Genomic DNA, 23,767 nt, shown 5'->3' with positions numbered 1-23,767 from the left:
GGGTTAAGACCAGCAGGATCTCTCAAACAAGCTTTCAAAAGCAAAAACATTTCCTGTGTGGATGATTAACCAATGCTCTATTCTGCCATGTTTTGTTTTTGAATATTCTACCTTGCTATGTCCTGTTCTGTTCTGCCACTTAACATTGTGAAATGTGTCTGTTCTTCATCCTTGAACAACCTCATTGGACACTGGTTTGGTACAAGAGACCAAATGACTAAAATGTCAAATATGCCGTTTGGAAGCAGAGACATTCATAAATCCACACACGAGATCTCCTCTTTCCTCATCAATATTTAGAAAATCCTCCAAGTGAAACTGCGCAACAACAGAAACATCTAAATAAATATTTACTCATCACCATGACTCACCATGCTTCTTAACCCAGCAGAGGACCATGTTGTAAGAATCGACGGCAGAGAGACTACAAAATATTAAAATAAAACCGCATTTTCATCAAAAATTTTCTTTTATTCAGGGTACATTTACAAGGAGCACGCATTTTGTCCAGCTTATGTAAAATTATCTAGGCTATGTTGTAAAATAGAAGTAGTTTACTTGGAGAAGTTTGTCTGACAGCATGTTCACCCAGGGACGAGTACGATGGCTGGACACACAACTCAACAGCCACTGACCAGCAGCCCAAGCCTGTGCTTGGATCATCTGACCTGCACATGCTTCCCAGAGATAAAAACATAATGATCAAAGTAAAAAAACACAAAGATAATCTTTGTCACGTGGGCTTTCATATAGAAGCTATATCATTTTGAAAAGACAAAAACAAAACATAACAAAAAAAAACCATAATAATGGAAAATTCCATTAAAGTATGCATACACAAACACACACGCACACACACACACAAATACACAGGCTTAGCTGCGGTCTTTCTCAGATCTTGCGTTTCTTCCACTCTGGTTCGTTCTCTGTCTCTTCATCCTCCTCCTCTTCCTCAGCAAACACTGGCTCAGGCTGGGTCCTGATAGGACACACACACACACACTGTTAAATAATACAAGTCTTTACTAACAGACAGAGTAGACAGAGGGAGAGAGAGAAAAAATAACGAAGGAGAGAGGGACACGGGAGAGAGAGTAGGAGAGAGAGGGGGGAGAGAGAGTAGGAGAGAGAGGGAGGAGGGAGAGAGAGGGGGGAGAGAGAGGGAGAGAGGGGGGGGGGAGAGAGAGTAGGAGAGAGGGAGGGGGGAGAGAGAGGTAGGGGGGAGAGAGAGGGGGAGAGTAGGAGAGAGAGGGAGGGGGGAGAGAGATAGTAGGAGAGAGAGGGAGGGGGGAGAGAGAGGGGGGGAAAGAGTAGGAGATAGAGAGGGGGGAGAGAGGGAGAGAGAGAGTAGGAGAGAGGGAGGGGGGGAGAGAGAGGGAGAGAGAGAGTAGGAGAGAGGGAGGGGGGAGAGAGGGGGGGAGAGAGTAGGAGAGAGAGGGAGGGGGGAGAGAGAGGGAGAGAGAGGAGGGGAGAGAGAGTAGGAGAGAGAGGGAGGGGGGAGAGTGTAGGAGAGGAACAGAGAATATGAAGGAGGAAATGAGGGAGAGAGAGAGGGATGATGGAAGAGACATTTAACAGAGAGGGAGGGAGCAGATTAAACCATTTCTCCATGTCATCACTTGGTCCTGAGCAGTGATTACAATGCAACATCTGTCTTAGGGTGAGTCAAGGAGAGGACATAACTCTCTCTCCCTCTCCCCCATCCCCCCTCACACCCTCTCTATCCAGCACAGAGTGTATGACTGTGTGTGAGACACCATGAACTACACTTGCCTGCACACTGTCTGTGTCCTCACTGTGTGTCCATTCATGTATACGTGTGTGTATATATACTGTGTGTATATGTATGTGTGCATATATATATATATATATATATATATATGGGGGTCAGATGGCTGAGCAGTTAGGGAATCGGTCTATTAATCAGAAGGTTGCTGGTTCGATTTCTGCCCGTGAAAAATGACGTTGTGTCCTTGGGCAGGGCACTTCACCCTACTTGCCTCGGGGGGGAATGTCCCTGTACTTACTGTACGTCGCTCTGGATAAGAGCGTCTGCTAAATGAAAATATGTGTGTGTTCTTACTCCTTGTAGGCCGGGGCGACCCAGTAGGGGTTCTCGGAGGCCTCCTTGGCGTGGCGCAGGATGGCGGCACGGGGGTTGCTGTCATCCGTCTTGTCCAGGGCGATGTTTTTCACGATGAAGGACGACAGGGTCCCTCCATGAGCTGCTACCCTCCCGCCACGACCTGAGCACGGGAACACGGGGTTAGCCACACACACACCCACACACCCCCCCCCCACACACACACGCACAGGAACGTTAGGGAAACCATCATACAGGGTGTAGAGAGTATTTATGTTCAGCTTAAACACCCTCACACACACACACACATTCTCTCACACACACACACGCACACACACACTCTCTCTCTATTACTCTTTCTGTCTCTTCCTATCTAGTTCTCTCTCTCCCGCCTCTCTCATCATCTCTCTTCCTCTCTCCCCCGCCTCTCTCATCATCTCTCTTGCTCTCTCTCCCCCACCCTCTCATCATCTCTCTTCCTCTCTCTCCTGCCCTATCTCATCATCTCTCTTCCTCTCTCTCCTGCCCTATCTCATCATCTCTCTCTCTTCCTCTAGTGTATACAGTCCGGAGGTAATAGTTGTAATCATGCTGTTATCTATGCAGAGGTGACTGAGTCGTGACGCTATAGTCAGACAGGTCTAACAACGACCAGCTGGGATTCATTCAGGACATGTTGTGCAGCACCTTGCCTTATTAACTGTGTGTGTGTGTGTGTGTGTGTGTCTGATGGGGCCAGATGGTGAGTCTAGCAGACAGGTCAGTCCAGAAAGGTCTGTTAGGCATGTTGTACATGGCCTGACATGGAGCAGTAGGAACCCTATGGAAGGAACCCTGAGACCAAGGCTGGTCCAAGGCTAGTAGAGCAGGTAGAGCAGGTATGTGAGGTGTGTTACCTGATGTGTGTGTGTGTGTGTGTGTAGTGTGTGTTACCTGGTCCAGACACAGGGGGCTCAGGTTTGTGGGACTTCATGGGGTCCAGGCGATCCTTCTCCAGCTGCTTCCTGGTGCTGCGCTGGCGAGCCTCACGGAACATGGGCAGGGCGTGGGCTGGAGGGGGAACACACACACACACACAGACGGCATTGTAGTGAGTTTAGGTATGCATGCACAGTCACACCCACACACACACACAACATTGAAATGACAAACCCTTTTAGGTACGCATGCTCACACACACGCGCGCCCCAGCGACCCCCCCATGACATGGGCCCTGACCCCCGTGTGAGCAGGATAGTTATCACGCTCTCCCTCTCTCTCCCTCTCTCTCTCCCTCTCTCTCTCTCTGTGTTCCTCCTCCTCCTCCCCTTCACCACGCAGCCCGAAGGCTCTGTCCTAGAACACTGTAGGAGATGGGTGTGTGTGTGTGTGTGTGAGAGAGAGCGAGCGAGAGAAAGAGAGGAATAAAGGGAGGGAGAAAGGGGTATTGTGTGTGTGAACCCAGTTGTGTCTGTGGTGTGTGTGTGTGTGTGTGTGTGAGAAAGAGAGAGAGAAAGAGAGAAAGTAAAGAGAATGGAGTGGGAGGAAAGGAGAGAAGAGAAGGAGAGAGGAGAGAAAACGTATATAGACGGCAAGAGAGGAGAGAGAGAACAGAACGAGAGGAGAGACACACACACGCAAGCTCGAGTGAGTGATTTTCCATCCAGCTGCAGTGTTGTCACTATCCACTGCTCCTTCATCTCCTCCACACTGCATTAGGCAAAAAGGTTACTGTTAACAGCTTCCCTCTCCTCTCTCACTGGCCCGTTACCCAGCTTCCTGTCCTCTGTGACTTTCCAGCGTGCGTCACACGGCAATGACATCCCATAATGCACGTTGATTGGTTGCCGTGCCGTGCCACAATGGGTCCTGGTCCAGGGTGTGTGAATCGGCCAATCAAGGACAGGTGGCCAGGGAAGCTGGTGCTGTGGACACGCGTGGAGGAGGTGAGGACCTCGTGTGTGTGTGTATGAGCGTGTGTGTGAACACGCACTGCGCAGGGACTCGTGGGCTGTGAGGAAGGTGGATGGGTTTACTGTGTGTGTGTGTGTGAGCGTGTGTGTGTGTGAGCGTGACAAGGGGGCCTTGTCAGCCGTGGGCCTGGCAGCCCCAAAGCCTCAACGAGGCACACCTGTTGCTCGTCTACCCCACTCCTGGTGAGTACAGAAGGGGACAAAAAGGGCTGATATGGTGGTTGATGTGGTTTTTATGCTACACAGACTCGCCGTAAGGAGAGAAGAGACCAACGAATGAGCCAGGAGGGCCAGAGGCAAAGACCCTTGAAGAAGAAGTGACACGCAGACATAACTCTGTTTTCCTTACTGTTTTTGTTTTGTACCAAAAGGTTCTATTAAAAGCCTTTGGCTTACTTGCTCTCTTGGAGTCTGTCTCCGTGCTTCACAGAGCATGTGTGTGTGAGCGTGTGTGTGTGTGAGCGTGTGTGTGTGAGCATGCGTGTGAGCGTACACACTGTGCTGGAGGGCAGTGGGGTTAAGTGCGTGTGTGTGTTTGCATAAACTGAGGAGAGAAATACTCATGACCTGTGTGAAGAGTGGGTTAAGGGTGTGTGTGTGTGTGTGTGTGTGTGTGTGTGTGTCTTCACTGTCCAGCACGCCGGCAGGGCGGGAAAGGTGGCTGTTCCTGGCGTGATTGCTGTGTGTGTGACGTGTTACATAGTGTGTGTGGTGAGTGTGTGTGTGTGTGTAGGGTGGGGGGTCAGAGAGTGTGTGATTGTGGTGAGTGTGTGTGTAGGGTCAGAGAGTGTGTGTGTGTGGTGAGTGTGTGTGTGTGTAGGGTCAGAGAGTGTGTGTGTGGTGAGTGTGTGTGTGTGTGTGTGGGGTCAGAGAGAGTGTGTGTGTGTGTGTGTGTAGGGTCAGAGAGTGTGTGTGTGTGGCATGCTGCCCTCTGGCAGACCATCTTTTCACCCCTCATCCCACACCATCAGCTAATGGACCCGTGACAGCAGTGAATACAGCCAACACTGTGCGCGCGTGTGTGTGTGTGTGTGAGAGAGTGAGGGTGTCAAAGAGGGTGTAAGCAGGCGTGACTACTCGATCCAAAACAAAGCCTGACGTGTGTGTGTGTGTGTGTGAATGTGTGACCACTTAATTCTGTGTGGGACCACTTAACTGTGTGTGTTTGAAAGACATTTGTGATGGCCTGACACTCTCCCATCTCCTGATCACGCAGAGCCCTGATGCTAGGGTATGTTTTGGTCCAGTGTGTGTGTGTGTGTGTTTGAGAATCCGCTGTGCGTGAGAAGCTGTGTGTGTGTGAGAGTGTCTCAGTATATGTGTGTGAAAGAGTCTGTGTGTGTGTGTGTGTTTCCAGGAGCATGTGTATGGTAGCTGCGTTGGACAGATGGTTCCTGGTTCAAGGTGGACAGAGTGCTGGAGAGCTCTTGAGAGGCACTTAACCTAAATTGCTCCAGTAATTGCCCGCTGCCATAACTGGAGGAAGTGTAAAATGGTCAGTCTAGCAGAACGAGGAGGAAGAGGTGAGTTCAGAAGGTGAACATCTAGTGTCTTCATAACACACTCCCCAGGAGAACAGCTACCAAGCGAGTTCTGACCTCCATCAGGGTGATGACAGTGTGTGTGTGTGGACACTTACGCGTGATGATGTAGTCTTGCGTCAGGGTCTCAGCTATCCTCTCCTTCCTCTGGCTCTTCACCACACACAGCTTAGCACCCCTGCACGCAGAGCAGGAAGTTATACACTCACACACACACACACACACACACTCCTCTCACCCCCCCCCCCCCACCCACACTCTCCTCTCACCCCCCCCCCCCCCCCCCCCCACACACACACCTCTCACACCCCCTCCTCACACACACACACACTCCTCACACCCCCCCACACACACTCCTCTCACACCACCTCTCACCTGTGGCTCTTGACAGGGTCGTAGTAGACCTTGGCCAGGCCGTTTGCCGTCCCCACCATGATCTGGTTCAGCTTGGGGTGCCACAGGCAGCGGACCACACTCTGGAGGAAGACACACACACACATTCATTCATTCAATACAGCCACCTGCCTTTCAGTCTGACACTAGGACCTGGGATGCGTTTCTAACAGTCCAAGTCTCTCTCTCTCTCTTTCTTTCTGTGTGTGTCTCTCTCTCTCTCCCTTTCTTTCTGTGTCTCTCTCTGTCTCTCCCTTAGTCTCTCCCTCATTCTCTCGACCTCTTTCTCTGCATTCATCTATGTCTCTCTCCTTCTCCCTCTCTCTCCTGTGCTTGACCATATTTGGTTGTCAGGTGGAGGCCTGCTTCTCTCAGACTGTGACAGTTGGCCCTCTGCCAGGGCAGAACATGACCACACTCATCCTGACTAGTGCACGCGTGTGGCTGGGACCCATGGCACTGTACAACCAGCGCTACTATATATATATATATATATATATATATAGTAGTGTGTGTGTGTGTGTGTGTGTGAGACCTGCTGTGATGCCAAAGTGTCGTGCATGGGGGCTAGTTGAGCACGTACACTAAATCCTCTCCCCCCCCCACACACACACAGCCATGGTTTTCCCTCTATAAGGCCCCTCTCTAACAAAGAGCCCTAATGGATAAGGACACATCACTCTCTGACGCCTCACACGACTGTGTGTGTGTGTGTGAGACAAAGAGAGTGTCTGCGTGTGATCCTCTTTGAAACATAGGAGGGGATTTGGAGATCTTTCTGGTCCAGTTCACCATCTATCCTGAAGGGATAACCTGATCCCAAGATAACAAGTGATTGATGCTTCACATGATTACACAAAACCTCCAGTTTGAATGTTAGTGTGAGGAGTGTGTGTGTGTGTGTGAGAGAGAGAGAGTATGGCGTGCTCTGCCTCTGCAAGTGGATCAGGGCAGCGCTGTGGGGGCTGGACAGGGGCTGAGGCCAGGGTCGGGGCTGGGGCTAGGGTTGGGGGGTGAGGTTGGGGCTGAGGCTGGGGCACCAGGGCTGGAATGGAGAGGGGATGTAACTTGGGGTGAAAGCTGCTTATCTCCCAGCTGTTCAGCATCCCATGGCTGTGGGTCTCACACACATAAAGACAAGGAAACACACCCCTACACACACACAGTGTACAGTAATGCGTATGCGAGGATGACCACACACACACACACACACACAGCTCTGTAGGGTGATTGAGTGCACGGGACAGCCGAGGGTTAATCTGTCCTGATGACCATGTGGTGGAGTAATTGATGATTTAGAGAGATCTAGAAAACACTGCAAGAAGGCTGGGCCCTGGGAACAACTGTCCGTCACTCTGTCCAACTGATAAAGGGATTATCGAGCTTTTCATATCTCACTTAAACACGTACCAACGCACAAGTACATAGACCCTGCTAGGGGAGTCAGGTGGCTGAGCGGTTAGGGAATCGGGCTAGTAATCAAAAGATTGACGGTTCGATCCCCCGGCCAAAAAAATGACGTTGTGTCCTTAGGCAAGGCACTTCACCCTACTTGCCTCGGGGGAATGTCCCTGTACTTACTGTAAGTCGCTCTGGATAAGAGCATCTGCTAAATGACTAAATGTAAATGCTAGGACACAGACCAAACTAGTACACAAGACAAGCTAGTACACGGGGCCAGCTAGTACACCTCCCCAGCCCAGCCAGGGTCACACAGGACTGTTTAGTCAGACATGATTAGTGGGCCTGCTTTCCCTAACCGTCCTGGTCCACCACTTCATAAAGACGGCACTTAAATGCTCTACCTTTAAGGGGGACGGCAGGGGTAAACACAGTAAATAGCTCATTCGTCAGGTCTCCTGAGTGCACGTCCAGCACTTGGAATAGAAAACAAACCGCCTCGAAGTCCGGCTTTTCAGATGAGGAAGGAGGGGTGAGTGTACAGGGATGTGCACTTAGACAAGGCTCCCGGGCCGTGCCAGGCAGGCAGGCTGATGGGGAGACGGCAGCCACCTGGCCGGCTGAGTCCACACAGCCTAGACTCTACCTCCCCCACCACCACCAACCAGGCAGACATGCACACACACACACACATCCTCATATACACTTATACACACACACACACACATCCACATATACACACACTCATCCACACACACATACACATCCACACTTATACATACACACACACGCACTCATCCACACACACATCAACACAGTCATACACACATTAATTCTCACACACGCAATCAGGATCTCCCATGAGAAACTGTCAGACTTGGATGAGAGAGACTGAGTTAGAAGCCATTAAACTCTGTCAGATCTCACTGTTATGACTACAGATACACTCTAAATGCAGAGGTAGAGTGAGAGGGTGAGAGAGAGCTGAAGATGAAAGGAAAGAGAGAAAGTAAGAAGAGGGTCAACCTGTCCTGCATCCAGCTGCTAATAGCATGTTCTACCAGTGATGGTGGACTAAGCTGTCTCCCAGTCAGCAGGACAGCCCAGCATGTGTGTGAGTGAGCAGCATGTGTGTGAGTGAGCAGCATGTGTGTGTGTGTGTGTGTGTGTGTTCAGTGTGTGTGTACGTGTATGCTGTATGAGTGTATGTGTGTGTGTGTGTGTGTGTGTTCAGTGTGTGTGTACATGTATGCTGTATGAGTGTATGTGTTTGTGTGTGTGTACAGTACTCCTTACTGAGGTCTCTCTCTCCTATCTCTGTCTTGGCTGAGGTCTCTCTCTCCTATCTCTGTCTTGGCTGAGGTCTCTCTCTCCTATCTCTGTCTTGGCTGAGATCTCCCTCCTGGTGAAGATATCTCTCTTCAGCACTCTCTCTCCATCTTCAGCTCGCTCTTTTTTCGCCTCTCACCCCCCCCCCCCCCCCCCCCCACCCCTCTTTCTCTCTCTCTCTAGCTCTGAGTCTCTCCCCCGTTTCCATCCGTCTGTCCCTCCCCCAGTTCTGTGTCTCTCCCCTCCTGGCTGTGTCTACCAGTTCTCCAGACACTGAAACAGAACCAGGCTGCTCCCAAACCGCAGCGTTTACTCAGCACCACAGGGCTACGTTCCTCCCCTCAGAGACCCAACCCTACCAGCACAGGTGGCCACACTAGACACCACACACTTCTGTCGGGAAGCTCCAGGCTGTCACTGGGCCCTATCGAATCACACGCTACATATACTGGCTCACGACTGGGGTCTAAGTGCAAAAACATGGCTTGAATTATATTAGTGAAGCCTCAAGTCATGTTTTCCTGGCTAGGCCGGGCTAGTAATCAGGTGGGATTTCCAAGCACACATTATCATAACAGTGGTGTGGTCTTGCACTTAGTCAGCAAACGTCTTTCAAAACAGAGCAGGTTCCAATATGGACTACAGACGAGTGTGGTTGGCCTTTGTTACACAAGCCCCGACTAATTGAGCTCCGCTTGACTCCAGGAAGCACTGATTGTGTTTGGCATTCGGTGCACACAGCATCAGACCCTACTAATTGAGTTCAGATCTGAAATTCTTTGGGCTGACCTCCCCCCTGCCGGTACAGTGGTATAGTGACTTTAATCCCTTGGGATAATCCAGCTCTGGTTAAATGGAAGATTAAAGAAATTACCCTAAAGCTCAGTCAAATCTGAACAGACAAGACTTCCTGCCTGCGAGAGAGATCAGAGAAAGCCTCGTTCCTGCAGGGAAACTTAGATGGAGTCGGCCAGGACATATTCACAGCGGTTACAGCATGAGGTGTTTGAATGAAAGATTGTTGTTTGGAATATTCCGGACCTTACAGCTGGGTAGAATATTAATATTCAGGGCCGTACAGCTGGGCAGAATATTCCAGAACGTACAGCTGAGAAGAATATTCATATTCTGGAACATACTTCTGGGTGAAACGTTAACAATCCAGAAAGACCTGAGTGGTTTAATATTCTTGTACGTACAGCAGGTTAGAATATTCCAGATCGCCCAGCCGGATAGAATATTCCGGACCTGTTTGAACCCAACGGCTGTGAGCACAGGAGGCCTGCTGTGAGGTGGACGTCGGGGGAGCTACTCACCGCGTTGGTCACCTCGATCTCGTAGACCTTCTGGAAGGAGGTCCTGTCGAAGAACACCAGCTTCCCGTTGCCCTCATCCTTTTTCACAGATGTCCCCGTCACCAGCAGCTTGTCGTCGGGGCTGAAGCAGCAGTCTGTCCTGTGGGGGCGGGGCCAGACAAGGACACAGGTGTGACCGATACCTATTTTTTGGGGTGGGAGGGGCAGTCCTTAGGGGCTTTTTTGGGGCTTTATTCATTGACGCGGCAGTTGGAGAGACAAGAATGCAGGGAGAGAGGGTGTGGAAGAAAGCCTGAGAGTTATTCGACACCCAGACCCCTTGTTTAGCTGGTACACGCTCTTACCCATTGAGCTACCGGACGCCCCACCAACGCGTTCCTTAACGGTTTCAACCTCCATCTTAACCACCATCCAGGGACCCTGCATCGGGGAATCGAGTGCCCAGAACTGAGGTACTCACATGGAGAAGGCGGTGGTCAGACCAGTGGCTACGTTCAGAGGCTTCTTGAAGCTACGGATGTCCCAGGTCTTCAGGGTGTCATCGCCTGGGGAGGAGGAATCAAAATGTATTTGTATAGCCCTTTTTACACGCAAACAGAGGGTCACAGAGGGCTTCACATACGCCCATAGAACTGCCCCTCAACCAACCTAAACCCTCAAGGAAGACAAGGAAAAACTCCCAGAAAAACTCACTAGAGGAGAAAAAATGGAAGAAACCTTGGGAGGAACGTTGGCTGGTGATTCATTCAAGTTTCATGAACCCTAATCTGCCACCACATGCTTAGCGGCAATAATATGCACTTTTTGAGGAGGATATTTTATCCATTTAGAAGACGCTTTTAATAGTGCTCCTACAATTGACAAGCGACATGCATTATTATGTATTTATTATCTTAATAATGTTATTATCTGTTATTAATAACTTATCTGAAACTGTGTGTTGTACGGGGGGATTTGAACCTGTAACTTCTTCCACTGCAGTGAAATGTTCTACCCCTGACTATAGGGTTAGAGAAGTCAAGCTAATGCTTAACTTTTAATGCTATACAGGGGTTAATGCTATACAGTCCTACAGTAGATCAATCCATACGACTGTTTCAGACAGACAGTTTCATGTTATTAACCGTCCAGGAGATATAACGTGCTGGAGGATAGTGGAGCCCAGAGGGGTGATTCATCACCAGGATCTGAGCACAAGACTGCCTGTAAGCCAAACAGGGGGCCAGCCAGTAACAGGAACCCTGCCAGTAAGCCATTCAGTTCAGGGGGCAGCCTGGAACACCCAGGGAGGGAAACCTCTGGGAACCAGAATGTGGATGCCTGCATGCTACTGCACAGCTCTTGCTGATGGTGGCTGTCTTTGCGCTCGGAGTGTAAGTAAGTGTGTGTGTGTGTGTAAGTTGGGATGAGCTCTTTTCCCGCTGAAACAACAGAAGTTCTGGATCATTCTTCAGACGTTACAGGTCCCCTGAAGGCCTGCGACGGACTGGGTGCAGAGGAACGGCTCCAACACACACACACAAACACACACACACACAGGACTGCAGGCTTCCAGCAGGGGGTCAGGTGGTTCGTACCTCCACGAGAAGCCAGCGTGGTCCCGTCGTAAGAGAACGCCAGACAGGAAGGGTCCGATCCTGGATCGTGGGCCTGGCGACAGTGGAACTTGGTGTGGACCTAAGAAGAGGGAGGGGTCAAAGGTCAAAACAAGAGATGAGCAATCTTGGTGGCCTACAAAAACAGTGGTCTGTGAGAGGTACCCAGACTGAGGAGTTTAAATGCTAGCTTGCTAGACTATCGGCTAGCACACTGAGCTATCCACTGGCTAGCTTTCTGGGCAACCAGCTAGCTAGCTAGCTTTCTGGGCAACCAGCTAGCTAGCTTTCTGGGGTATCAGTTAGCTAGCTGGGCTTTCAGCTACTACCAAGTCATGAGAACCCTCAGGCTCTTCTAAGCGGGTTCCTTCACCACCTTAGGCCTGGCCCATTGAAAGGAACATAAAGACAGTTTCACGCTCCATGTCTTTCAGACAACATACGGTTCCCATTTCCTCTCCAAACACCATGCTAGGCTTAACTCTACAACCCAGCGCCTCTTAGTGTCAAGTCTCGGAGCACCACAGACGGCTCGTCTGTGGTGCCACCTCTGGGGAAGAGCTCAGACCTCGGGAGTTTACCTTGGCAAGTTCAACAACCTTAAAACGGGATGTTTGTTACGACCCAACCCAAATCTCCCACATCAGCGATCATCACAAGGCGATCTCCCACACACCCCAGCTCAGACACTAACCCCACCACTAACCTGGCCGACACACACACACACACACCATTAGAACAAGGGAGTTCTGCTTGCTCACCCAAAAGGCTTTCACAGGCACTTATGTGACCAGTCAGTCGAACCGTCACATCACATGGTGACGTAGCGGGCGCCGCCACAAAGCGCTGATGCAGGCGAATCAATACAGGCACGTGCAACTACGGTTATTGGCGTAGTGCACGTGTCTGGGCCTACATGTGCAGGTGTCTGGGCCTACATGTGCACGTGTCTGGGCCTACATGTGCACGTGTCTGGGCCTACATGTGCACGTGTCTGGGCCTACATGTGCACGTGTCTGGGCCTACATGTGCACGTGTCTGGGCCTACATGTGCACGTGTCTGGGCCTACATGTGCACGTGTCTGGGCCTACATGTGCACGTGTCTGGGCCTACATGTGCACGTGTCTGGGCCTACATGTGCACGTGTCTGGGCTTACACATTTCACTCACACTATGGAGGCTAAGTGAGTTTTCAGCCTGGGGGGGAATCTATTGAACTGTCCAAAAACAACACAGGGTACCGCTAATACGGGCTAAACCTCTCACACACACACACACACACACAAGCTAAAAATTGAATTTCCCATCGAGAACGAATGGTACTTTGAAAGACTGCGATGTACCCTGTCCAGGATGTTTTGAGGGAGAGTGGAGGTCAGGACTGGGTACCATGGCCTTACAGCACACCCAGCGAGGAGGACCAGATTCCAGGCCTCCAGCGCTAACGGGGAAATCATCCACACATTACATTTACTCATTTTAGCAGACGCTCTTATCCAGAGCGACTTACAGCAAGTACAGGGACATTCCCCCCCGAGGTGCCTTGCCCAAGGACACAACCCTATTCTTTACGGCTGGAATCGAACCGGCAACCTTCTGATTAATAGCCCGATTCCCTAACCGCTCAGCCATCTGACCCCAGACTGAGAGGCTCTATAGTCAGGTTCCCTCTGCGGCTTCGTGGCCTCTCTCTCTCTCGCGGTCTCTCAGGCGGACAGGCTGTTTCCAGTCTGCCGTCTCACTCCCAGGCTTGCTGACTAAGCTTGTTTCACAGACACACACACGCTCTCTCATGCATACTACATACAGTATCTACACACACACATACACAAGCTCTCTCTCACGCACACAAAGCAAAACCAGGAGCACCAACAGAAGGAATGTGCCAAGGTCCACAGATTTATGTTCTGGTAGTAATCATCAGTTCTTCATTAGTCCCTGTAGCATCCATACCCAAAACTACAAAACAGACCTTTCTGAAATAACAGTTTTCCTATCCAAGGACGAGCAGCATTTAAGACAGGACTTAGATCCCGTTTTTAACAAGTCTGCAACCAACCGTTAAACAAAGGTGATGATTCAATATTGAAAAGCAGCTGATAGCCCCAGTGAGTGGGTTGGTGGGCTGACTTGCTGACTGACTGGTGGGCTGACCGGCTGGCTGGTGGGCTGACTGGCTGGCTGTCTAGTGGGCTGACTGGCTGGCTGGCTAGTGGGCTGACTGCCTGGCTGGCTAGTGGGCTGACTGCCTGGCTGGCTGACTGGCGGGCTGACTGGCGGGCTGGCTGACTGGTGGGCTGACCGGCTGGTGGGCTGACCGGCTGACTGTCTGGCGGGCTGACTGGCTGGTGGGCTGACTGGCGGGCTGACTGGCGGGCTGACTGGCTGGTGGGCTGACTGGCGGGCTGGCTGGCTGGTGGGCTGACTGTCTGTCTGTCTGTCTGTCTTGACTGTCTGGCTTGGCTAGGCCTCCTCTCTGCCTCGCTCCTCTGAGTTGGCCTGAGATGTGGACAGCATACCGTGGCAGTCTGCTAGCACTCAGCACAGACCCAGGTAACAGTCTGCTAGCACTCAGCACAGACCCAGGTAACAGTCTGCTAGCACTCAGCACAGACCCAGGTAACAGTCTGTTAGCACTCAGCACAGACCCAGGTAACAGTCTGCTAGCACTCAGCACAGACCCAGGTAACAGTCTGCTAGCACTCAGCACAGACCCAGGTAACAGTCTGCTAGCACTCAGCACAGACCCAGGTAACAGTCTGCTAGCACTCAGCACAGACCCAGGTAACAGTCTGCTAGCACTCAGCACAGACCCAGGTAACAGTCTGCTAGCACTCAGCACAGACCCAGGTAACAGTCTGCTAGCACTCAGCACAGACCCAGGTAACAGTCTGCTAGCACTCAGCACAGACCCAGGTAACAGTCTGCTAGCACTCAGCACAGACCCAGGTAACAGTCTGCTAGCACTCAGCACAGACCCAGGTAACAGTCTGCTAGCACTCAGCACAGACCCAGGTAACAGTCTGCTAGCACTCAGCACAGACCCAGGTAACGCAGCATCAATCACCACCAGACAGACGAGCACGGCGGGTTCCAGCACTCCAGCCTGGACGACCTGGGGGTCTGAGGCTTCATTGCTTCTGACTGATATGCAGGTACATCGGAATGGGGGGTGAGGAGCAGGTTCTGGGGCATTTCAGAGAGAAAGAGGAAGAATATCCACGTGCTTGCGTGTCGGGGTGACGTGTGTGTGTGTGTGTGTGTGTGTGTGTGTGGGGGTGATGCAGAACTATGGAAAGGAAAGAAGTAGTAGAGAGAAGAGGAAGGGAAGCAGGGACAGAAAGAGAGAAAGGAGAGAGAAAGAGATGAGAGAGAGAAAGAAATGAGAGAGAGCGAGAGCGATAAAGGAACAGAGAGACCGAGCAAAGGAGAAAGAAGAAGGGTAGAGAGACATATACAGAGAGAGAGAGAGAGAGTCTTGAGAGACACCAGCCAGCAGAGTGGTAAGCCCTTTCAAAGTGGAGTAAAGTTATTAACCTGTGGTAAAGAGATAACAGTGCTACTTTGAGCTGCAGATAGAAAACACTCTTTCCCTGCATCTATCACACGCTCAGCCATCTATTGGACAGCCCACAGACACTTGGCTTTTGCACCTAATTCCAAAGATAATTTTCTGCTGTATAATCATTTCTATTCTGACGTTCACTCCCAACCTCTCCTTTTCCCTCCCTCCCGCTCTCCATTTATCTTACAACACTGCAGCACTGGGAAATGAGTTTGGAGCACGGGGATAGTCAAAAGTTTAGAAGGTGGAATATTTCTTTTGATACAGTTTGCAAAAGCTTTTATTTTTTTATTTTAACAACAGCATACTGGATTGAAGCACCATTTTTTGAATGTTAACCAAAAACAAACTATGTTCCGTGCCAAGAAAGTAAACACGGCTGCCGTAACAGGTCTACATTAACAGCGTGTTGTTCCCTGCAGGCCTAGCCGTCTAACGCAAGCTTGGTGATGAGTGGTCTACATGAACAGTGTGTGTGTGTGTGTGTGTGTGAGTGTGTGTGTGTGTGTGTGGCGGCCAGTCTGGAGGCCCTCTCCTCTCACAGTCAGACACACATACACAGTCTGGAGGCCCTCTCCTCTCACAGTCAGACACACATACCAGTCTGGAGGCCCTCTCCTCTCACAGTCAGACACACATACCAGTCTGGAGGCCCTCTCCTCTCACAGTCAGACACACATACCAGTCTGGAGGCCCTCTCCTCTCACAGTCAGACACACATACCAGTCTGGAGGCCCTCTCCTCTCACAGTCAGACACACATACCAGTCTGGAGGCCCTCTCCTCTCACAGTCAGACACACATACACAGTCTGGAGGCCCTCTCCTCTCACAGTCAGACACACATACACAGTCTGGAGGCCCTCTCCTCTCACAGTCAGACACACACACACAGTCTGGAGGCCCTCTCCTCTCACAGTCAGACACACATACACAGTCTGGAGGCCCTCTCCTCTCACAGTCAGACACACATACACAGTCTGGAGGCCCTCTCCTCTCACAGTCAGACACACATACACAGTCTGGAGGCCCTCTCCTCTCACAGTCAGACACACATACCAGTCTGGAGGCCCTCTCCTCTCACAGTCAGACACACATACCAGTCTGGAGGCCCTCTCCTCTCACAGTCAGACACACATACCAGTCTGGAGGCCCTCTCCTCTCACAGTCAGACACACATACCAGTCTGGAGGCCCTCTCCTCTCACAGTCAGACACACATACACAGTCTGGAGGCCCTCTCCTCTCACAGTCAGACACACATACACAGTCTGGAGGCCCTCTCCTCTCACAGTCAGACACACATACACAGTCTGGAGGCCCTCTCCTCTCACAGTCAGACACACATACACAGTCTGGAGGCCCTCTCCTCTCACAGTCAGACACACATACACAGTCTGGAGGCCCTCTCCTCTCACAGTCAGACACACATACACAGTCTGGAGGCCCTCTCCTCTCACAGTCAGACACACACACACAGTCTGGAGGCCCTCTCCTCTCACAGTCAGACACACATACACAGTCTGGAGGCCCTCTCCTCTCACAGTCAGACACACATACACAGTCTGGAGGCCCTCTCCTCTCACAGTCAGACACACACACACAGTCTGGAGGCCCTCTCCTCTCACAGTCAGACACACATACACAGTCTGGAGGCCCTCTCCTCTCACAGTCAGACACACACACACAGTCTGGAGGCCCTCTCCTCTCACAGTCAGACACACACACACAGTCTGGAGGCCCTCTCCTCTCACAGTCAGACACACATACACAGTCTGGAGGCCCTCTCCTCTCACAGTCAGACACACACACACAGTCTGGAGGCCCTCTCCTCTCACAGTCAGACACACACACACAGTCTGGAGGCCCTCTCCTCTCACAGTCAGACACACATACACAGTCTGGAGGCCCTCTCCTCTCACAGTCAGACACACATACACAGTCTGGAGGCCCTCTCCTCTCACAGTCAGACACACATACACAGTCTGGAGGCCCTCTCCTCTCACAGTCAGACACACACACACAGTCTGGAGGCCCTCTCCTCTCACAGTCAGACACACACACACAGTCTGGAGGCCCTCTCCTCTCACAGTCAGACACACACACACAGTCTGGAGGCCCTCTCCTCTCACAGTCAGACACACACACACAGTCTGGAGGCCCTCTCCTCTCACAGTCAGACACACACACACAGTCTGGAGGCCCTCTCCTCTCACAGTCAGACACACACACACAGTCTGGAGGCCCTCTCCTCTCACAGTCAGACACACACACACAGTCTGGAGGCCCTCTCCTCTCACAGTCAGACACACACACACAGTCTGGAGGCCCTCTCCTCTCACAGTCAGACACACATACACAGCCTGAGCCGAGAAGCAGGGGGAGATATGATTACTGTTGACATGACATATTCAGCCCTGTTCCTGCCCTTACCCCCATGACATATTCAGCCCTGTTCCTGCCCTTACCCCCATGACATATTCAGCCCTGTTCCTGCCCTTACCCCCATGACATATTCAGCCCTGTTCCTGCCCTTACCCCCATGACATATTCAGCCCTGTTCCTGCCCTTACCCCCATGACATATTCAGCCCTGTTCCTGCCCTTACCCCCATGACATATTCAGCCCTGTTCCTGCCCTTACCCCCATGACATATTCAGCCCTGTTCCTGCCCTTACCCCCATGACATATTCAGCCCTGTTCCTGCCCTTACCCCCATGACATATTCAGCCCTGTTCCTGCCCTTACCCCCATGACATATTCAGCCCTGTTCCTGCCCTTACCCCCATGACATATTCAGCCCTGTTCCTGCCCTTACCCCCATGACAGCCCTGTTCCTGCCCTTACCCCCATGACATATTCAGCCCTGTTCCTGCCCTTACCCCCATGACATATTCAGCCCTGTTCCTGCCCTTACCCCCATGACATATTCAGCCCTGTTCCTGCCCTTACCCCCATGACATATTCAGCCCTGTTCCTGCCCTTACCCCCATGACATATTCAGCCCTGTTCCTGCCCTTACCCCCATGACATATTCAGCCCTGTTCCTGCCCTTACCCCCATGACATATTCAGCCCTGTTCCTGCCCTTACCCCCATGACAGCCCTGTTCCTGCCCTTACCCCCATGACATATTCAGCCCTGTTCCTGCCCTTACCCCCATGACATATTCAGCCCTGTTCCTGCCCTTACCCCCATGACATATTCAGCCCTGTTCCTGCCCTTACCCCCATGACATATTCAGCCCTGTTCCTGCCCTTACCCCCATGACATATTCAGCCCTGTTCCTGCCCTTACCCCCATGACATATTCAGCCCTGTTCCTGCCCTTACCCCCATGACATATTCAGCCCTGTTCCTGCCCTTACCCCCATGACATATTCAGCCCTGTTCCTGCCCTTACCCCCATGACATATTCAGCCCTGTTCCTGCCCTTACCCCCATGACATATTCAGCCCTGTTCCTGCCCTTACCCCCATGACATATTCAGCCCTGTTCCTGCCCTTACCCCCATGACATATTCAGCCCTGTTCCTGCCCTTACCCCCATGACATATTCAGCCCTGTTCCTGCCCTTACCCCCATGACATATTCAGCCCTGTTCCTGCCCTTACCCCCATGACATATTCAGCCCTGTTCCTGCCCTTACCCCCATGACATATTCAGCCCTGTTCCTGCCCTTACCCCCATGACATATTCAGCCCTGTTCCTGCCCTTACCCCCATGACATATTCAGCCCTGTTCCTGCCCTTACCCCCATGACATATTCAGCCCTGTTCCTGCCCTTACCCCCATGACATATTCAGCCCTGTTCCTGCCCTTACCCCCATGACATATTCAGCCCTGTTCCTGCCCTTACCCCCATGACATATTCAGCCCTGTTCCTGCCCTTACCCCCATGACATATTCAGCCCTGTTCCTGCCCTTACCCCCATGACATATTCAGCCCTGTTCCTGCCCTTACCCCCATGACATATTCAGCCCTGTTCCTGCCCTTACCCCCATGACATATTCAGCCCTGTTCCTGCCCTTACCCCCATGACATATTCAGCCCTGTTCCTGCCCTTACCCCCATGACATATTCAGCCCTGTTCCTGCCCTTACCCCCATGACATATTCAGCCCTGTTCCTGCCCTTACCCCCATGACATATTCAGCCCTGTTCCTGCCCTTACCCCCATGACATATTCAGCCCTGTTCCTGCCCTTACCCCCATGACATATTCAGCCCTGTTCCTGCCCTTACCCCCATGACAGCCCTGTTCCTGCCCTTACCCCCATGACATATTCAGCCCTGTTCCTGCCCTTACCCCCATGACATATTCAGCCCTGTTCCTGCCCTTACCCCCATGACATATTCAGCCCTGTTCCTGCCCTTACCCCCATGACATATTCAGCCCTGTTCCTGCCCTTACCCCCATGACATATTCAGCCCTGTTCCTGCCCTTACCCCCATGACATATTCAGCCCTGTTCCTGCCCTTACCCCCATGACATATTCAGCCCTGTTCCTGCCCTTACCCCCATGACATATTCAGCCCTGTTCCTGCCCTTACCCCCATGACATATTCAGCCCTGTTCCTGCCCTTACCCCCATGACATATTCAGCCCTGTTCCTGCCCTTACCCCCATGACATATTCAGCCCTGTTCCTGCCCTTACCCCCATGACATATTCAGCCCTGTTCCTGCCCTTACCCCCATGACATATTCAGCCCTGTTCCTGCCCTTACCCCCATGACATATTCAGCCCTGTTCCTGCCCTTACCCCCATGACATATTCAGCCCTGTTCCTGCCCTTACCCCCATGACATATTCAGCCCTGTTCCTGCCCTTACCCCCATGACAGCCCTGTTCCTGCCCTTACCCCCATGACATATTCAGCCCTGTTCCTGCCCTTACCCCCATGACATATTCAGCCCTGTTCCTGCCCTTACCCCCATGACATATTCAGCCCTGTTCCTGCCCTTACCCCCATGACATATTCAGCCCTGTTCCTGCCCTTACCCCCATGACATATTCAGCCCTGTTCCTGCCCTTACCCCCATGACATATTCAGCCCTGTTCCTGCCCTTACCCCCATGACATATTCAGCCCTGTTCCTGCCCTTACCCCCATGACATATTCAGCCCTGTTCCTGCCCTTACCCCCATGACATATTCAGCCCTGTTCCTGCCCTTACCCCCATGACATATTCAGCCCTGTTCCTGCCCTTACCCCCATGACATATTCAGCCCTGTTCCTGCCCTTACCCCCATGACATATTCAGCCCTGTTCCTGCCCTTACCCCCATGACATATTCAGCCCTGTTCCTGCCCTTACCCCCATGACATATTCAGCCCTGTTCCTGCCCTTACCCCCATGACATATTCAGCCCTGTTCCTGCCCTTACCCCCATGACATATTCAGCCCTGTTCCTGCCCTTACCCCCATGACATATTCAGCCCTGTTCCTGCCCTTACCCCCATGACATATTCAGCCCTGTTCCTGCCCTTACCCCCATGACATATTCAGCCCTGTTCCTGCCCTTACCCCCATGACATATTCAGCCCTGTTCCTGCCCTTACCCCCATGACATATTCAGCCCTGTTCCTGCCCTTACCCCCATGACATATTCAGCCCTGTTCCTGCCCTTACCCCCATGACATATTCAGCCCTGTTCCTGCCCTTACCCCCATGACATATTCAGCCCTGTTCCTGCCCTTACCCCCATGACATATTCAGCCCTGTTCCTGCCCTTACCCCCATGACATATTCAGCCCTGTTCCTGCCCTTACCCCCATGACATATTCAGCCCTGTTCCTGCCCTTACCCCCATGACAGCCCTGTTCCTGCCCTTACCCCCATGACATATTCAGCCCTGTTCCTGCCCTTACCCCCATGACATATTCAGCCCTGTTCCTGCCCTTACCCCCATGACATATTCAGCCCTGTTCCTGCCCTTACCCCCATGACATATTCAGCCCTGTTCCTGCCCTTACCCCCATGACATATTCAGCCCTGTTCCTGCCCTTACCCCCATGACATATTCAGCCCTGTTCCTGCCCTTACCCCCATGACATATTCAGCCCTGTTCCTGCCCTTACCCCCATGACATATTCAGCCCTGTTCCTGCCCTTACCCCCATGACATATTCAGCCCTGTTCCTGCCCTTACCCCCATGACATATTCAGCCCTGTTCCTGCCCTTACCCCCATGACATATTCAGCCCTGTTCCTGCCCTTACCCCCATGACATATTCAGCCCTGTTCCTGCCCTTACCCCCATGACAGCCCTGTTCCTGCCCTTACCCCCATGACATATTCAGCCCTGTTCCTGCCCTTACCCCCATGACATATTCAGCCCTGTTCCTGCCCTTACCCCCATGACATATTCAGCCCTGTTCCTGCCCTTACCCCCATGACATATTCAGCCCTGTTCCTGCCCTTACCCCCATGACATATTCAGCCCTGTTCCTGCCCTTACCCCCATGACATATTCAGCCCTGTTCCTGCCCTTACCCCCATGACATATTCAGCCCTGTTCCTGCCCTTACCCCCATGACAGCCCTGTTCCTGCCCTTACCCCCATGACATATTCAGCCCTGTTCCTGCCCTTACCCCCATGACATATTCAGCCCTGTTCCTGCCCTTACCCCCATGACATATTCAGCCCTGTTCCTGCCCTTACCCCCATGACATATTCAGCCCTGTTCCTGCCCTTACCCCCATGACATATTCAGCCCTGTTCCTGCCCTTACCCCCATGACATATTCAGCCCTGTTCCTGCCCTTACCCCCATGACATATTCAGCCCTGTTCCTGCCCTTACCCCCATGACATATTCAGCCCTGTTCCTGCCCTTACCCCCATGACAGCCCTGTTCCTGCCCTTACCCCCATGACATATTCAGCCCTGTTCCTGCCCTTACCCCCATGACATATTCAGCCCTGTTCCTGCCCTTACCCCCATGACATATTCAGCCCTGTTCCTGCCCTTACCCCCATGACATATTCAGCCCTGTTCCTGCCCTTACCCCCATGACATATTCAGCCCTGTTCCTGCCCTTACCCCCATGACATATTCAGCCCTGTTCCTGCCCTTACCCCCATGACAGCCCTGTTCCTGCCCTTACCCCCATGACATATTCAGCCCTGTTCCTGCCCTTACCCCCATGACATATTCAGCCCTGTTCCTGCCCTTACCCCCATGACATATTCAGCCCTGTTCCTGCCCTTACCCCCATGACATATTCAGCCCTGTTCCTGCCCTTACCCCCATGACATATTCAGCCCTGTTCCTGCCCTTACCCCCATGACATATTCAGCCCTGTTCCTGCCCTTACCCCCATGACATATTCAGCCCTGTTCCTGCCCTTACCCCCATGACAGCCCTGTTCCTGCCCTTACCCCCATGACATATTCAGCCCTGTTCCTGCCCTTACCCCCATGACATATTCAGCCCTGTTCCTGCCCTTACCCCCATGACATATTCAGCCCTGTTCCTGCCCTTACCCCCATGACATATTCAGCCCTGTTCCTGCCCTTACCCCCATGACATATTCAGCCCTGTTCCTGCCCTTACCCCCATGACATATTCAGCCCTGTTCCTGCCCTTACCCCCATGACATATTCAGCCCTGTTCCTGCCCTTACCCCCATGACATATTCAGCCCTGTTCCTGCCCTTACCCCCATGACATATTCAGCCCTGTTCCTGCCCTTACCCCCATGACATATTCAGCCCTGTTCCTGCCCTTACCCCCATGACATATTCAGCCCTGTTCCTGCCCTTACCCCCATGACATATTCAGCCCTGTTCCTGCCCTTACCCCCATGACATATTCAGCCCTGTTCCTGCCCTTACCCCCATGACATATTCAGCCCTGTTCCTGCCCTTACCCCCATGACATATTCAGCCCTGTTCCTGCCCTTACCCCCATGACATATTCAGCCCTGTTCCTGCCCTTACCCCCATGACATATTCAGCCCTGTTCCTGCCCTTACCCCCATGACATATTCAGCCCTGTTCCTGCCCTTACCCCCATGACATATTCAGCCCTGTTCCTGCCCTTACCCCCATGACATATTCAGCCCTGTTCCTGCCCTTACCCCCATGACATATTCAGCCCTGTTCCTGCCCTTACCCCCATGACATATTCAGCCCTGTTCCTGCCCTTACCCCCATGACATATTCAGCCCTGTTCCTGCCCTTACCCCCATGACATATTCAGCCCTGTTCCTGCCCTTACCCCCATGACATATTCAGCCCTGTTCCTGCCCTTACCCCCATGACATATTCAGCCCTGTTCCTGCCCTTACCCCCATGACATATTCAGCCCTGTTCCTGCCCTTACCCCCATGACAGCCCTGTTCCTGCCCTTACCCCCATGACATATTCAGCCCTGTTCCTGCCCTTACCCCCATGACATATTCAGCCCTGTTCCTGCCCTTACCCCCATGACATATTCAGCCCTGTTCCTGCCCTTACCCCCATGACATATTCAGCCCTGTTCCTGCCCTTACCCCCATGACATATTCAGCCCTGTTCCTGCCCTTACCCCCATGACATATTCAGCCCTGTTCCTGCCCTTACCCCCATGACATATTCAGCCCTGTTCCTGCCCT

The 23,767-nt window shown here is 52.2% G+C and overlaps 1 protein-coding gene across 2 annotated transcripts in view; it reads right to left on the bottom strand.

Moving 5' to 3' along the window:
- Positions 1-456: 456 nt before the first annotated feature.
- The window catches only part of LOC136956515 (WD repeat-containing protein 70), a 49,310-nt gene continuing 25,999 nt past the window's right edge, over positions 457-23,767 (bottom strand). For both annotated transcript variants that reach the window (XM_067250425.1, XM_067250426.1), the window contains exons 11-18: positions 11,593-11,692; positions 10,476-10,560; positions 10,016-10,154; positions 5,952-6,052; positions 5,675-5,754; positions 3,017-3,133; positions 2,084-2,246; positions 457-979 (exon numbers count right to left, since the gene is read on the bottom strand). In XM_067250425.1, the coding sequence (XP_067106526.1) occupies positions 892-979; positions 2,084-2,246; positions 3,017-3,133; positions 5,675-5,754; positions 5,952-6,052; positions 10,016-10,154; positions 10,476-10,560; positions 11,593-11,692 (873 nt within the window). In that variant the 3' untranslated portion in view covers positions 457-891. The remainder of the gene's footprint in view (positions 980-2,083; positions 2,247-3,016; positions 3,134-5,674; positions 5,755-5,951; positions 6,053-10,015; positions 10,155-10,475; positions 10,561-11,592; positions 11,693-23,767) is intronic.

This window comes from Osmerus mordax, chromosome 14 (genome assembly GCF_038355195.1).
Source record: "Osmerus mordax isolate fOsmMor3 chromosome 14, fOsmMor3.pri, whole genome shotgun sequence".
NCBI lineage: Eukaryota > Metazoa > Chordata > Actinopteri > Osmeriformes > Osmeridae > Osmerus > Osmerus mordax.
The sequence above is the reverse complement of the archived record's forward strand: the minus strand, read 5'-3'. Positions and strand labels throughout refer to the sequence as shown.